Raw genomic sequence first — 16,366 nt, forward strand, 5'->3', positions numbered from 1 at the left:
TACTCAAAAAAAGAAATATATATAAAGAAATCAAACCTGCAATCACCATGTTTGGTGTTTAAAAGCTGAAGAGAGTAACACTTTATATTTACATGACAGGAATTACCATTCTGTGACAACATGTTATCACTGTAATATGTTACAGCACACGTCAACAATGCTAGTGAAGCCTATCATTGATTTACAATATCAACATGTTGTTTGCAAAACCTTTTATTACACTGCTGCAGTTGGACTGAACCAGACACCATCCCATTTAAAATGTTTCTCATTTTACAGCTACAGACTCCTGTACTACAATGGCAGCATCTCTCTCAGCACTGATACCTGTTGGCTGTCTGCAGGTCAGAAGCGATGCTGAAGGTAATTCCCTCTCCTCTCAAATATAAGGTGTTACTGTTTTGCGGGTCTCCTGCTCTGTGTTTTAAAAACAGATTGGTCACTGGTTCTGCCGCGCATCCAGATCCTCGAGGGATGCTTTGGAGTTCAGACAGCCGTTCATCCTGTGGGCTTCCTGGCTCTGCTGGCTCTGTGCCTGCATCAGCTCATACTCCTCATCCAGGAAATCCAGAGAGTTGTTACTAGGCAACCCACGAATGGTAAACTTGTGGGAGACCTTGGTCCACTGCTCGCGGTTGGCAGATACCCTCTCGTACAGCTCAGCTGACCTTGGGAATAGCTCCTGTAGAAGTCTGTTTTGGAGAGGTGGTGGGGGGCAGAAACAATTGTTCATTTCTAAACAAATTTTCATGACTTTTCACCATCATCATCATCATCATCAGTCATTCAACTACTTCAATGCAAAGACCTGCATTACACAGAAACTGCATTACACTAGCCCCATACCACAGTCAACTCACTGTATTTTAACTGTAAAAACTGTGATATACTGAATTGTGAAAAAGCTTCACTGTTACTGCAAAAATCAAAGTTTTGCAAGTATGCTTTCTTGACTAAGGTCTAGGAATAATAATAACAAAAAGAAAACTATTACTTGAGTTCATATTTCAGAGTTAAGCACAAAAGCACATTTTCATTACACTGAAAGCTGAGCCTAATAGACCAGTGAGTTTTTTAAACATAATTTAATGGCCTCTGATTAATTTGTCTTAAAATTGCCATCTTTATATAAAGACAGGAAAGTGATGAATCACACATGGGGCTGTGCACAACTGTTGATGAATGCATTTGTTGCGCTTGTGCCCTAAGGGGACTCACTTGTAGATGGGCATAGCGATGTGCTCCATGAAGCTGATCTGCAGCTCTGGGATGTAAGCCTTCTCTCTATCCATCATCTCACTGGGCCTGTTGCCCATGGCCTTCTCCTGCAATAACACAGACACAGCCCACCGATCAGAGACAGTGCTGCTGGCATCCTAAACATACACAGGTTCTGCCAAGACACTTCTACTCTCCACATGCCAAATATACAGTAGTTACTGTGATATGCTGTCTTATGATTTCACAATGTATTTCAAATGTTTCAGTATTAAGTTAAAAACGGTGACAGCAGAATTCATGAAAACTGAACTATAATCATGAACACAGTGCAGTTTTTCAGTGTTTGTTTCCTAATTTAAAAACATCACAAATTTCTTCTTAAAGATCATGGTGTGTATTACCTTACTATATATTCTTGTAGCACAATTTATCTGGTGCATTAACCACATCTGAAAAGTGTTTGTTAAAAACAAAGTTGGTACAATTTTCATCTCAGATCCTGCAATGAATGTGTTCAGTGAAGTTCAGTGATAATTAAGGTTAAATATGTATCCTTTTTCAGGAATTACCTAATGTCCTGCACAAGAAAAGGTAAGGTAATATAGTAATGTATAAATGCAGGTAATAGATGTTTCCTATGCAAAGCCATCCCTTGTGTAAGTTACAAATGAATTCACACAAGAATTGCCAGGCATTTCAAATGCATCGCACCTTAACAATTTATCCAGCCTGAAAATGATATGGCACAGTGAGGGTATTATGCAAAGAATAAGAGAATATAATAAGCCTCTGTTACTGTTTGCAAGGTTCACCTTTGATATTGTTAAAATGAGTTTTCTGTCTATTGTGATAAAGAGGAAAACCAATTAAATGATATGGTTTATCATGCATGATTCAAACAGGAGGTCAAATGTAATTTCATACATACCAAATCCCCCTGAGAGAAGAACTCCTTATAAATGAGTTCCTGGTAAAAAAAGAAAAAAAATCATGTCATAAGGAAGCAATAATAATAATGTTGAATGTATAATATTATTGAAACATTGTTAAACATGATGCAGTTACATATGCGCTTAAACATATGATGCATTGTTAAAAATATGGTGCATTGTACAGATGACAGACAGTCACTCCCTGGAATCTATTGATTGAATCTGTCAGAAAAATTTCCAGTCAAAAAATGATATAGACTTGGCTTCACTGAGGCCTATATACCCGAACACACAGATGAAAGCTACTAGATTTCTTTCAAATCTGTCTTTGTCTGGCTGATTTATTTGCACTGTGCCAGTGCTTTGTGGGCAGCAGCACAGGGTAGCAGTTACAGCAATCAGGCTTGTGTTGGACTTAATGATGTTCAGATTCCAGGAGAGACATGGCTATTGTACCTTCTCAGAGGGGCACATATCTTAGAATGTTCCAGCAGAGGAAATTTAAGGTGCCAAAGATAAGCTACCACAGAACAAAGGTGTCTGGTATTGAATATGTGGTGTTTTTCTGACCCCCTCAGAGGTTTAAGTGGGGGGGGTCAATGTTCTGTAGGGCTCCCTCACCGCAATCTTCCTGGTAGTCTTCCAGCCCTTGGTCTGGTCGGAAAGGTCACACGAGGTCATGAGCAGACAGAGCAGAAGGCTGCGGTGGGTCTGGTTCTTGGGATTGTATCCCGCTGAAAGACACCACATGCAACAAATAAGAGATCTAGACAGTGTCTCCGCGATGGAGCGCCCGCAGAGATATGAAATAAGCTGGGAGTCACACAGCTGTCAGCACCAGCGCTTATGGGGGTCAGCCAGGGTCGGGCTGGTGTGCTCCTCACAGCCTGTCTATCTGTCTGTCTCTGTCTGCTTCAGAGCTGCACTAACCATCTGCCATTTTCTGCAAGTCTTTGAAGATGCGCAGGTGATGTGCCAAGTCCGTGGCCAGAATGATGTCTCTCATCAGGTCCAGCATCCTCTGGTAGTCCTGGCAACCGACAAAACAAAATAAAGCATTAGAAAAATATACATTTCTCATCTTTTTACACCTCACTGGTAAATTGAGCATTGGATTTTCTACTCTGTCAGTCAAGGCAACATTCCCTCTATCTTAAATTAAAATTGATCCACACAGAAAAAAAATCATTTTGCTCGGAGGCACTTTCACTCAGTACAAAACAATTGCACCTCATACTGACCTTTCTGGAGAACTTGTCAAATATGTTGCAGCCATGGGTGTTGAGAATAGCAATCGCCTGGGCGAAGTGGTGCCTCTGTGAAGGGGAAAAAAACAGCACAGGTTAAGGTCTGCTTGAGCCTGCAGGCATAGCTAATGGCCACAAGGTGGCAGCAGAGTCACATTAGAAATCGGCTCCTTTGTCATTCCAACAACGTAAACAAAACCAGCCGAATAAAGACACTACTACACAATCTGTCCATGTCCTTTGAGACCAAACAAACAACACTGGCATTCTCTGAGAATTCCAAGCAACATTTATGTTCTGTTCCTGCTCTGCCTCAGTTACAGATCACTTTTTGACTGGGGTATATGTGAAAATGGGTCTAGTTGGAAAAATATAAACAGGAACTTCATCTGTCTATCATTTCTGTCAATCATTTCATATTACTTTTTCCATTTGTGCATTTCACACAATACCTTTTATGTGAGTAGTAATGAGGGGAAACATTTTTCAGGATAGAAGAGATAAATATTTACCTCCATCACCGAGCCTTCTGAACTATACAGGGCAGCCAGTACAGATTTCTAGTGAGAGAAACAGAAAATCATATACTTGTGTATTGATGCTACAATATAATTACACTGTTATAAGACCTCTGATAACATGTCAACCAAAGGGTGTTGGGGCCGTTGCTGTTGAATTATTGTGTATAACATATATTGTGAAAAAAAAGGTAAGATGTGCAAATTGCCCTCAAGGAGAGTGTTTGGTAATTAACTGAACAATGGAATGTGAAGTGCAGATGCCTGACACATCTTCATCTAGATTAAGATACAGCTCCACTTTGGATGCCAACACCCCTGTAAAGGGTAGAGGAATAAGGGATAAAATAAAAGCACCTGATATGCTAAATAACGTGTTAGTGGTGCTTAGTATTGGTGTTTTTTCGTGCCAGAATGATACCTTCAACAAGGACCTATCTATTTACCATGGCAAATGGGTTCCCTCAAGTGCTACTCTTAGAAATTCAGACAAGGGAATAATGGTGAAGTAACTGACACTCCGGTCACTAGCAAGATAATGTATTCTCATTCTGTACTGCACATAGGAAGTTCCTTTCCAGCAAATAATCAGTTCCAGTGAGGGCAGATGTTAATGAATATTCATTCATTTCCAATGTTAATTGATTGGTTCTGACTCTAATCACTATTAATATGTGTAGACTAGTAACTGCCAGTCACTCAGAATCAAAATACATTCTAATGAGTGAACTCTAATATATGATGATGAATATTCATGAGCACAGAGACTGAGAACTGCCCTCAATGGAGCTCTTCAGCTGGGATGGGAAGTAACAGAGACAGCTGTATCTTCTTCTAAGTGCAGTCTCTTTGGAGAGGTGGACAGCCTGTACCCAGTGCAGATCCTCACAGTGCGCCAGTGATGGCAACGTTTGGCCCGTGCTCACTGGGGCTATTCACAGGTGAGCTGAGATGAGCTCACTCAGCTCTGACCCAGGTCTCCAAAGGGGTATATACATACCACAGCATCATCAGCCCGCATATGGTAATATATTCTCAGTTTTAAAGGCTGCGAATCCAGGGCACAGTGCTTGATACAATGAGCATCTGGATAAGAGGACTCCAAAAATTGGAACTTGTGTTGCTCCTCTTATTGCTGAGATTCTTTAAGCAGCTGAATAACTAGACGTTGCACTCTGTGCCAGAGGCTGATAAATAGAGGACTGTCAATTCCGACTTCCTTCTGTCTTCCATTCTCCTTTCAGGAGGTTCAAGTGCTGTCTGCTCTGATGTGCTGGCAGTGAATGTTCTGTTTTTGGCCATGCTCTTTCACGAATGTTATTAAAAAGACAGAATTTCAGAGAACATTTTGCTTTAGTAATGAAAGTGAGTTAGATCTTTTTTTTTTTTAAATATTATGCATACTGAGTTGAAATTCTGCTCAGCAGATAGTGCACCATATAGACACAAATGATCTGAGAACTCTTTCCCTACCATCACTGGAACTCTAATTTCTAGCTTAGCAACTGTAACTCATGTCTCTAGTGACACATAGCCTCTGGTTAAAGGCAGTCTCAATGTGGGCTGCCTTAATGTGAGGTCCTTACCGAGGCCACCTGGAAGGAGTTGTTAGTCCCTCTGTGGTCTAGGTCATGGCACATGCAGGACACGAAGAGGGCAAAGATCTCAATGTCCCTGGAAGCAGTGAGAGCATCACAGAAACCTCGTTAAAGCACATGGTTTGTTTCACTGATCGAGTTACAACTTTAGGAGACAGAGTTCCTAGCTTTCAGCAATTTCAAACAGCTTTTTGTGCGAGTGTAACGATCCATACAGCTCAGAGAGTGTCTGAACACACAGGGAAAATGTGCTCAATGTCTTTTCACCAGCTGAGTCTATCTCCGCTGTCTGTTCCCTCGCACTCCACGAGCTCAGAAAGTAGACTTTAAGATCTGCCTCCAATACGCAGGCCCTGAAACTGTGTAGCATCCCCCCCCCCCCCCCCCCCCCGCCCCCACCTCACCCACATGCACACAAACGCACACAAGGGAAATCAAACAAAGATCAAATCATCTGTGGGTTATGTCAGAACACATCCAGGCACAATCAAACGAGGTGAGAGCAGGAGGCAGGTGTCAGCTCAGAGTCTTAGAATTCACCTTTAGAATGTTTCTCTTCAGTGAGAATTTGTTCCTGTGCATTCAGGACTCATTTCCTGTTGCTTTCACAGGAAAAGCACAAATTGTGAAATTTTTATTTTTACTTCTTACAAAAGACATAGCATGGTAACAGCTGAGTGTAGATCTCAGAGCTAATTTCCCACCTTGCAATTCATGCAGGAGCTAGGGGAGAGAGGAGGACAATTTCCTCATACTCAAATGTGTGAGCAGAGGTCAGATTTGTCACATTTCATATTTCATTTTCATAGTCTTTATATGAGGAGATTAATTTCACAGCTCATTAGGGGCAACAGCAAAACCCACAGGACCATACTGTTAAGTGGAACAGAAAAATACCCAGCACGTGATCCACACAGAAACATAATAGGACAATTACATTTAAAACATTTACAGCAGTTGGCATAAAGATTTCCCAAAAATTGACTCTTGTGTATCAGAACCAGAGAAACAATCTTGTTGGATAGCACTCTCATAAACCTGTAGTGTCAGGGATGGTTGATGTCAGTTGCAGCAATGCTTGCAATTGACCGAATAACAAAATCGGAGTTCTGGAAGCTCTGGAATGTTAGCGGCCTGGATACCAATAGTTTTTGCTGTCTGTCGATCTTTAACAGCCGGACGAGTTTGTGAAGAGTAGCAATGACAGATGCGATGGGCAAAAAGTAGTTTTGTGCTGGCGCAGTCGAAGAGTAGAGGCAGAGAACACAGTGAGAAATTCCTGCTGCACTCCATCGCAGAGCGATCTACTCATTACAATTCCGTCAAACAAGTGCAACCTCAAAGGAATTGGCATTCCTGAACAGCTGGCTGGCTGGTTAGACAGACATTTCTGATCTCTTTGATTCCTGATAGCGAAGTTTGTTTAATGAAGCTGTAGGAACTCCTACACAGTCGCCTGATGAAATCTCACGCCATCTGATTAACTCCAAAGAATGTAGAATGTTTCGATTTCCCGAGCATCACAGATTCCGTGTAAGCTTTTTTTGTCCCGGTTGATTACTTCCCCATTCGATGCACCTGTGATCAAAAAGGACCACAGGTGTCTGAATGACGTGTGATCATTACATTTGATGAAGTGTTCACTGACTGTTTGATGCAGTATCTCTTAGCTTTTTTTCACTTGTTGACTGAAGAGTTGTTTCCATGGAGGGATGAGGACAGCTGATGTCACTGCGAGTGAGCAAGTGGAAAAAGTGTTCTCCCTTTTCACAGGGCTTGGAAGGAAGAAGAGTAGATATTTCCCTTACTTCCTTTACCTCACCCCTCAGCCATCATGTGAACATGCACACTGCTTCTGCTTAGGCCTGAAAAGCACTGTGCCTCTGTGGCTCAGCACTCTGCACAGGAAGGGGTATCCGCATACGTTTCCATAGAATGATACATTTACTCCTATAAAGGAGCTTTTTGCATTCTCCAGCGGTTGGGGAAATGTCATTTGTCACAATAGGTGCAATACAAATAGCAGTTATCTATACATTTCCTTCCATTTCTTGGCAAACCAATGTTTACTAAAGAGAAGCATTACAATAAAAGACATTTATTCGTTGTGCTGTTCATTTATGGCAGGTGTGTGTAAACACAGATTTCATGATTCCACATTCCATGCAGTGGAAACACCACATCTACTTCCTTTTGGTCAGGTTTGGACAGACTGAGTGTCAGGTCCGAACGTGAGCCACAGAGACCTCCCAGGCTGACCTACACCTGGGAGGTAATGTAAACACAACAAAAACCACAGGCAAATTGTGGTGTAGCTGAAACCAGGCTAGTGCAAACATGAATAGTAATAGAATAGTACTCCTTCCCCAGTAAGCCGGAGAAAAACAGATTACTGTTCTTATCCAAGAAGTTAGAGCGAAATGGACAAATACTCTTGCAGTAAGTAAATAGGAATGTAGCGTTATTCTCACTAGAGGTGCAGTAGTTGGAGAGAGGTCAGAGCAGTATTCTTACTCGAGGTAGTTGGAGAGCTCCAGGTTCTTGTAGAGGAGATAGCAGAAGTGGGAGACGGAGAACGCATGCATCCAGTTGTGGTAAGGAGGGTCCCTGTAGCCCTTCTTCACCATCAGACAGAACCTTCAGGAATGAATACATCATCACCAACTGTACTCACAACACCATCGATTGCTCTCACATAATGAATAATATACTGTCATCACCATCGCTACACTTGTACAATTGCACACAGTACAATTACACTCACTCCATCATCAACTACACTGACATCGTTGCCCATAATCTCACATCATCACTCGCTATGCTCACATAATAGCCCATTCACTGTCAATCTCTGCTACTATACTCAGATCATTATCACGTCTAGTCAAATCGTCAAGTACACACTACGCACAACACATGTTCAAAATATTTTCAAGGCTGTTAGCTCCATAATAAAAAAGGTTATAAATGAGACTTTATGTATTATTAATGGTGTAATCCATCACTGCTAAATTAAACATGAAGTGTTTGCGTATGGGCGCACCATTATTTGTTAATTTTATGGTATGAATTATTGATGGACGCCACGTATCGCTAGGCTATTGACACGCCATTAATACTTAATTGCTAAAAAGAAAACCACAAAGCAAACAACACGGTTTGATCATTGGGGTATATTCTCCATGGTTTCTGAAGAGAACGAAGTGGTGAATGCTGGAGGCAGCAGGAATGGAAAACAGTAAAAAAAAACTGTAGTGATGTAGAGCATTGGAAAGAGTGTCATGTGAGAGGCAAACATGCAGAAGCCCACCTGGCCAGCGTGTGCAGGTCAATCTTGTAGGTGTTGATGAAGCCCATGTCCTCAAACATGCTGAGAATTCCCTGTGGAGTAAGAGGACAGAGAGATGAGGCGTACACATACACACATGCACGCACAAATATGGACGCGTGCATTCACACATCTGTATATGCGCATGCACACACACGCATACACACGCTTGTACGTTCTCACCATGGGCGTGTTGTCGTCTGGAAGGGACCGGGGTGTGTAGGTGAACTCGGCGAAGTTGGGGTGGATCTTGGCCACCGGCTCAATACCATTGCTCAGCAGTTTGGTCACCTCCTCTTCTGACACCTGCCATGGGTCAGCTATTGATTACTACACCACAGCCTGCAGACACAGGCTCTAGAGCAGACAGGCCTTAAACCAGGAGCACACTGGATACGAGCAAATGGTGGCATGTGAGGAACACAATTAATGCAACACCACCTTTCTCTTGCAAACATCTCATTCATAGTGACAGTTCTTTATTTATCATGAAAAGACAACAGACGGCACACTTTTTGCTCCTGCTTAGGAGTCTGAAAAACTAGGAAGACTTTCCCTTTGAGCATGAAAAAAATCTCAATTTCACCCTCACAAACTTTATCTGATTCAAACAGGCATAGGTGTGGACGTGTGAAGCCACACGGTTTTACCTTCATATGGTACATCATCATCTCGTTGGCAAGGTGACTCCTGAACTGGGCCTCATGAACCTTCTTGTACAAGAGAGACTGCAGAAGACAAGATTCAGTTACTGCACAAAGCATCATTGGTAATGATTTTTTTAACCCTGAGAACTGCTTCAATATTTAAATGTAAAACAACAGAACTAAATGAAAAAAATATATTTAACATACTTTGCAACACTGTGACAGAATCACAATCAGTTATTTAATCACTAAATGAAAAAATTAGGAAATATCATTAAGATTGACGGAAAGAGAGATGGGCCAAAAATAAGTGAGTCACACATAACACACACACATAAGAGACTTCATGTTCTCTAATGTGTACACTTACATGAGCAATGCTGATACCACAATATATGGAGAAGGCAGTGGCCAGGTCCTCATCAAACCTGTTGAACCACGGTCCATTGGTCTTATTGACCAATTCAGCAACTCCAATGACCTCTGTTGAGAGAGAGAGAATAAGAAAGACTTGCATTTACAATGTCCTGTGCAACCATTCAGCAACCCATCAAGACCCGTCAAGATGAGTTGCATATGTTCTCTGCAACTTAGACTTGTGCTGCCCATTTCCTCCAATTCAGAGTTTCTCAAATAAGTCCCCCTTATTCACTTTTCAGACAAGTATTAAAGGCCTACACTGAAGGGCATGAATAAAGAAGTGACTAAGAATTCCTGCTTCACTTCTGGAACCCTGGTACAGTGAGGGGTGAACAAAAGAGATCATCCCTAATCACAGTCGCCACTGTACCCTCTGCACTGTGAGACATCACTTTATGCTGGATGTAATTTTTTTCCAAGTTTATTTAGGGCTAAACCTTGAGATACTTCAACCTGAACAGGGTCAGAGGACACACCACTTCCAAAATAGAAAGCAATTTCAGCAATCACTGGAAGTACACAGTTAAAATGATTTAAAACTGTGATGAACAATTAAATGTCAGATGAAAACAGTGATTAAGATTCCCACAAAGTACTGACCTCTTAATATAGGTACTGGTTATCAAAGCTGTCTGAGTAGTCTATGAATCACCTTCTGCTTTTAATGTTTATTTGCTTAGCTTCCTTTGATTTCCTTATCCAGGGTGATTCCCATAACCATTGTACACATTATACCTTCATGCAAAAGAATGTTTATAAGAAACAATTCCTCAGATGTACCTTGTGTTAGTACAGAAATACATTTTTAAAGGTCAAATCCATTATGTAATTATTTGAATTACTATTTGAATTATGAAACGCACCACCTAATGACCATTTACATTAACAAACATGCAATGAGCAGTGATATGCACTAAGCATTAGTATGTCACAACATGTGCTCAGTAGCACCTTAAGCTTGCCAGAATCCAAATTGTCATGGTAACGTATCTACATCGTTGGATGACATGAGAGTGAAAAAAATTGGAACTAAGGACGACTGAAATATATCTAGGTTTTAGTAAGGAGTAAAAATAATGTCAGTACAACAAATCTGCCTGAAAACAATGCATAAAGGGGGACATAATTGTGTGGAACTATAAAATGGAGGAAATATGACTCAAAGATAAACCAAGAAGCCACAGAAAGGCTGATTCTGCAGCCTGAGGAGGTGGATTGCTTAAGTCTTAGTGAATTGTGGTGTAACAGTGAGCCTGCTGATGAAAAGCAATACCCAGCTGTGTGGTCCAGGGAATGTCCAGAGAATGTCTCATGTGTGCAAAAGACATTTATTTAGTTTTTCATATTAATTTAATATTATTTTTAATATTATGTTCATTTATTTTGTTTGAATTCATTCATTATTATCATTACATTTGTTGTGTTATTTCAACACAGGCTGTGGCAATATAACTGCGTACTTGTCTTGCCAATAAAGCCAACTGAAACTGATATTGAACTGCGAGAGAGAGAGAGAGAGAGAAAGAGAGAGAGAGAGGGAGAGAGGGAGAGAGAGACTGCAGTCACAGGGAGAGAGAGTGACCAGAAGCCAGAGAGAGAGAGAGAGAAAGAGTGAGCAAATGGCAGGCACACAGGCAGGCAGACACACACTTGAGTATTTTCCCTACTGTGAGGCTTTGGTTTTGTCTATGCTTTTCTCTTTTCTTGTGTTTTAGTATGTGGGGAACGGGCGAGGGTAGACCGCCAAAGACGTCATTTCTTAATGAGCTCTATCTTGTTCTTTCCCAAAATGAATATTAGCCTGCAGTCTGTGATGGTCTCCCGCTCTGGCGCCATGGTGGCCAGTGATAATTATTTATTTCACACTTATGCTTTATGCTTATTTAGCACAACGAGTGCTATGAGATACTATTGCACAAAAATTTATGTAAGAGATTTTCAGTTGTTAAGCCAGTGTACCAATAAAAATTAAAACCAACTGTTTCCACTTAAATTGCTACACATCATTTCACTTTACGGGGTGCACTGGAACAGACAGGATTTGCTTATCCCTTTTAGGTTTTTCTTCCGGCTTTGCATTCCTTTTGTACCTGAATCTGCCTCTGAACTGATTTAGCTGTCCACTGCACCCAACTTTCAATGTAAAATGAAAGAATTGCTTTAGCTGCTGTTCAGTCTCGGCTTTCACTGGAAGTAAATTAAATGACATAGCTTATAAATTCTTTATGGTAAACCTCGAAGCAAATCACCAATGACACTGTCACTCACATATGCCTTTAGAAGCTTAAGAGGTTTTTTTTATTACTTGTTGCCTTTTACGAAAGGGAGGCAGTTTTGATGCAGGGACGGAGAATGATGGATGAGAGCCCATAGCCGGAGAAGAGCGGCCGTGGTCTGGGCAGTGACGAACACGCGGTCCTCGCGGTGATAGCGAGACTCACGCACACACACACACACCTTCTGCTCCCTCCGCTTCCCCACACGACCCCGTATTAAGCGACGCAGACGCGATTCTTATTTCATTTCGCGCAAAAGCAACAAAGACAGGGTCATTTCTCACGGGGGGATGGCAGCGCTCCGCGGAGCAGACGGATGTTTATGCGGCCGCCGCCTGTTGTAGGAGAAAGCTCGGCCTCCTTTGAGGGGGAGCGTGCAGGAGCGGCGGAGACAGAGCACATTCATCAACACGACGGCATGGGGAGCACATTAATCTGCATGTCCCCGCCAGGGCCTGACTGACAGGAGGCACGTTCGGATTCCAACTGCCGCACTGAACGAGGAACTTAACGGGCAACAGCAGCCAGTAATTACAACTGGTCGTCCTGTACGAGAGGTTTTGCTGAAGGACACGAAGTACACCGGTGAAAGAGTCTCACCATTATTCTCGTCCTTTATGGGGAAGCAGAGGATGTTGCGCGTGCGGAAGCCGGTGCTGTCGTCCACCCCCCTGTAGAAGAGCGGGTGCGAGTAGGCGTCCTTGATGTTGAGGATCTTGCCTGTGGTGGCCACATGGCCAGCGATCCCCTGATCGGCTGGGATCCGGAACTCCTTCTGTTAAAGAACACAAAAAACAGCGTTGCACAAATGTTGCTGTTAGCTGCCACTGGAAGGTCTCCACTGTGATTCTTCCACATGCTCTATCGACAAAGGAAACAAAAATATCCTTTTCAAAATATTGTTTTTTTTCTTTTTTTGTCTTGGAAGAGCTGATTAAGGCTGAAACAGCACATACCTCATCATCATTCACCACCCCGCCATCAAACACCTTGGCCACCAGTTCATGGCTCACCCTGTCCAGGAGGAACACTGAACAGCTGTGTGTATACAAGAGGAGGGGCAAAGACAGGAAAGAGGGCGTGGTCAACAACTGCAGTTTTCGCATTCCTTGGTAGACTGCCTTCCACCTCTGCTCTTATTCTCATTTCCATTAATGATATTGATTGCTGAGATTGATTACTGTGCTACTGACCCTGTATTGAGTCATTGCAGTTATGCTGATGAAGTGAAGATGACCTAGAGGTTAATGCAGGCACTAATGTTCATTGACTGGGGCTCTAAAGAGCAAAGGTGTCTTATGAGAGGTGTAGTCACTCAGAAGGCCAGTGTAATGTTGTGATAGTACATTCTTCAATGACTGCATTAGCACTCACATCTCAGCATTGCTGAGGTTTCTGGCTTCTATGATGATCTCTTGCAGCAACACTGATACGTCATCTAGGGGGAAATAAGAGTAAGAAGAGGTTAAAATTGTGGCATTCTGCATTGTCTGTTTTGCTTCGAATAAAAAAAGACAGGAAGGGGGAAAAAAACACAAAGCACACTTACCCAAGTGCGTGAAGAGGTTTTTGGCAACTTGCAGCAGTGCCTAAGCAAACATAAATAAACACAAGTGGCATTTGTGAGTGAGATGTGGCCCTTGTGTGCCAGGCACACGGACAGGTGGGAGGAGGTGCTACAGTTTGTGGTGAAAGCCCCAGAGTGCTTCACCATTATATCCCCTCCCAGGCATTACACGCTGGCATGGCCACCTGCTGGAGTAACCTTGGCAACGGTCTGCCACAGACACCAGCGCCACTCTCAAAAGCAGAGCCTTAAGAAATATCCCTGGCATGAAGGTGCACATCGTTATGGGTGATGAGGAAGAAGAGAAAGACAAAACGTCAGCTTCCTTCTGCCTCATTACTGTGTCACATCTTACTGCATCACAGACGCCTTACATACAGATACAGATCTATCATACAGTGTGGAAAATAATTTGAATGACCACCAAACTAGAGGAAGTGGAACTGTGGAAGCAAAGAGGCCCTCAGTGCTTCTCTGAGGATGTTATCACTCCAAAAGCCTTGCACTGACCCCTTCCCTCTACTTCCCTCTCTGGATACCTTGATTATTAGTTTCTACATCCAGGCAAAAACACATACCCATTCTCCAATAATGGTAGATGCATGTGTGTTCACTTGGAGGGAAAAGGACTAGAACATGGCTGAGCAGTCTCCTCCCTCTTTTTCTACCCTCTGTCCCCTGCCCTGACTCACATCCACTGAGTCCCTTGTGAGTAATAATATTGGGCACGAAGTTGGCGTGTTGAAGGGAGGAGGGTGACTTCAGCAATGGTCCCAGAGCACTTTGCTAAAATGCAAGGCGTCAGCTTTGGAGAGCCTTCATTTGCATGTCAGAGTCGGGGAGTGCCACGGGATGGCTCGATGGAGCCACAGGTCCGCGCTGGAGGGCTCTGGGCTCCCCTCTCTTTCTCTTTATCTCTCTCTCTCTCTCAGTCACTCAGAGAATTTCACTGGAGGCTGCCTGCTTTCACATGAGTGAGTTTTCAAGTTAACACTTCTGCTGCTCTGTGTCAGCTGAGAGTCTCTGGATGGTGCCCCCTCCTGCTCCTGTCGTCTCCGGCTCATTTGTGTTCCTGCTACATGTCCTTGACAGAGCACCCCTTACACACACACACACACACACAGACACAGTACAACAGGCTGGAGGCTTTCAGTAACTGGGCTGAATCATGCAGTGAGTACCAGTGAGACAGGATCCTCTTACCTGGCACTCAAACTTGAGTTTCTGTTCCTTCTGGAATGCCAGCGTGCTGGTCAGCACCGTGGAGGTGTAGCAGAAGCAGTGCTGGATCTTGCGTTCGTCCGCCTCCGTGTACCTGCAGAGGAGGGGAGGGAGAGACAGAAAGGAAACTGCACTCACTCACTCTCTCTCTCTCATGCTTGAGAAAAAAAAGCCCCCCTTCTCCCTTCTCACGCATGTTCCCTCTCTGGCGTCACTGCAGGGCCTCAGCAGGGCGGTAAGTGCGTCAGCACGCCACAGACACACAACACTGTGCCTCTGTGTGGCCCTGACCCGAGCCGGAGAAAGCCACACGCTCCAGGAGCCGGAGGAAGGCTTTCCCAACTGCAGCGCTGGCGTCAGGATTGCGTCACTTTGTGCTCAGTTGGCAAAAGGGAAGGAGGGGGGGGGGGGTCTGCCGGTCCCCACCCACTCCTTTGGGACCAATGGTCTTCCAGGAGGTGAAGCTCTCCTCAAATAACATCACTTACAATCATACGCCTAGCAGATGTCTGCATCCTGCCAAGTTTACTTTTCTACTACACATTCTGCATGCTATTTATCCAGCTTACTGTAGGATTTTACAAGAACGGAGTGCAGGTGAGGCTTAAGAATGAAAAACAGCACAGCATCGGAGTTCCTTCCAGGACGTGGTCACAGTCCAGCCCAGCACCCAAACCACTACCCCACACATGCCCGAAATTTTAAAACAAAAATGTGATCATGGAGAGGTCACTCTGTGTCCAGGACTAGAGACCAGTTTCCCAGAATTAATTCTGTATGATACAACTGCTGCCGAGCCAGTCTGTGACTGGGTAACATAGCAGCGACAGTGTATAGTATTCCAGCTGTACCTGCTTGAATAAATAAATAACCAAATAAGACATCACCTGGCCCTTACCCTCTCCTCCATGAATGAGAGGTCACCAGGACATTAAAGCAGCACCTGGACATGCAGAAGGAAAGCTACAGTGGATTACAAACTCATCCCCCCCTCTGATCAGCTAAGCACCAGAGTGATTTGTGAGGAGGACACTTTGGGTTATGTGTTCCCCCTGTGCCCTGTGCAACTGTGAGTTGCATTGATCTGAGATCAGTGCTACTGAGGGGAGTATGGGGAGAGAGGGCACCATTGGGAAAGCACCCCAAGGGTGTGACATGACGACGATAAAATGTGAAAGCACTGTTGCACGGAACAGCGGTGAGAGTGGGAGTGAACGTCTTCAGAGAAGCTCCCTGGCGGCTCTCCCTCAGGGCCTTGTGCAAATGTTTACTCTCAGTCTCCTTGTTAATACAGTGAGCTCTTGAGGTGCCCGTCTGGAGGAAGGGAACTGATTCAATAACATTGTGCTTGTTCTTTTTATTAGCTCTGTTCTCCCTCGCCAGCCTGCCTC

General features: G+C 43.5%; 1 protein-coding gene across 4 annotated transcripts in view; it reads right to left on the reverse strand.

Annotated features, from left to right (window-relative positions):
* Positions 1-229: 229 nt before the first annotated feature.
* Positions 230-16,366, reverse strand: part of LOC118782813 (cGMP-dependent 3',5'-cyclic phosphodiesterase) — a 162,228-nt gene continuing 146,091 nt past the window's right edge. For all 4 annotated transcript variants that reach the window (XM_036536389.1, XM_036536391.1, XM_036536390.1 and 1 more), the window contains 18 exons: positions 14,958-15,069; positions 13,737-13,776; positions 13,562-13,625; positions 13,144-13,225; positions 12,788-12,962; positions 9,862-9,974; positions 9,495-9,572; positions 9,028-9,150; positions 8,827-8,897; positions 8,031-8,153; positions 5,505-5,592; positions 3,913-3,960; positions 3,395-3,469; positions 3,084-3,183; positions 2,775-2,887; positions 2,150-2,188; positions 1,219-1,325; positions 230-692 (listed from right to left, as the gene is read on the reverse strand). In XM_036536389.1, the coding sequence (XP_036392282.1) occupies positions 440-692; positions 1,219-1,325; positions 2,150-2,188; positions 2,775-2,887; positions 3,084-3,183; positions 3,395-3,469; positions 3,913-3,960; positions 5,505-5,592; positions 8,031-8,153; positions 8,827-8,897; positions 9,028-9,150; positions 9,495-9,572; positions 9,862-9,974; positions 12,788-12,962; positions 13,144-13,225; positions 13,562-13,625; positions 13,737-13,776; positions 14,958-15,069 (1,804 nt within the window). In that variant the 3' untranslated portion in view covers positions 230-439. The remainder of the gene's footprint in view (positions 693-1,218; positions 1,326-2,149; positions 2,189-2,774; positions 2,888-3,083; positions 3,184-3,394; positions 3,470-3,912; positions 3,961-5,504; positions 5,593-8,030; positions 8,154-8,826; positions 8,898-9,027; positions 9,151-9,494; positions 9,573-9,861; positions 9,975-12,787; positions 12,963-13,143; positions 13,226-13,561; positions 13,626-13,736; positions 13,777-14,957; positions 15,070-16,366) is intronic.

This window comes from Megalops cyprinoides, chromosome 9 (genome assembly GCF_013368585.1).
Source record: "Megalops cyprinoides isolate fMegCyp1 chromosome 9, fMegCyp1.pri, whole genome shotgun sequence".
NCBI lineage: Eukaryota > Metazoa > Chordata > Actinopteri > Elopiformes > Megalopidae > Megalops > Megalops cyprinoides.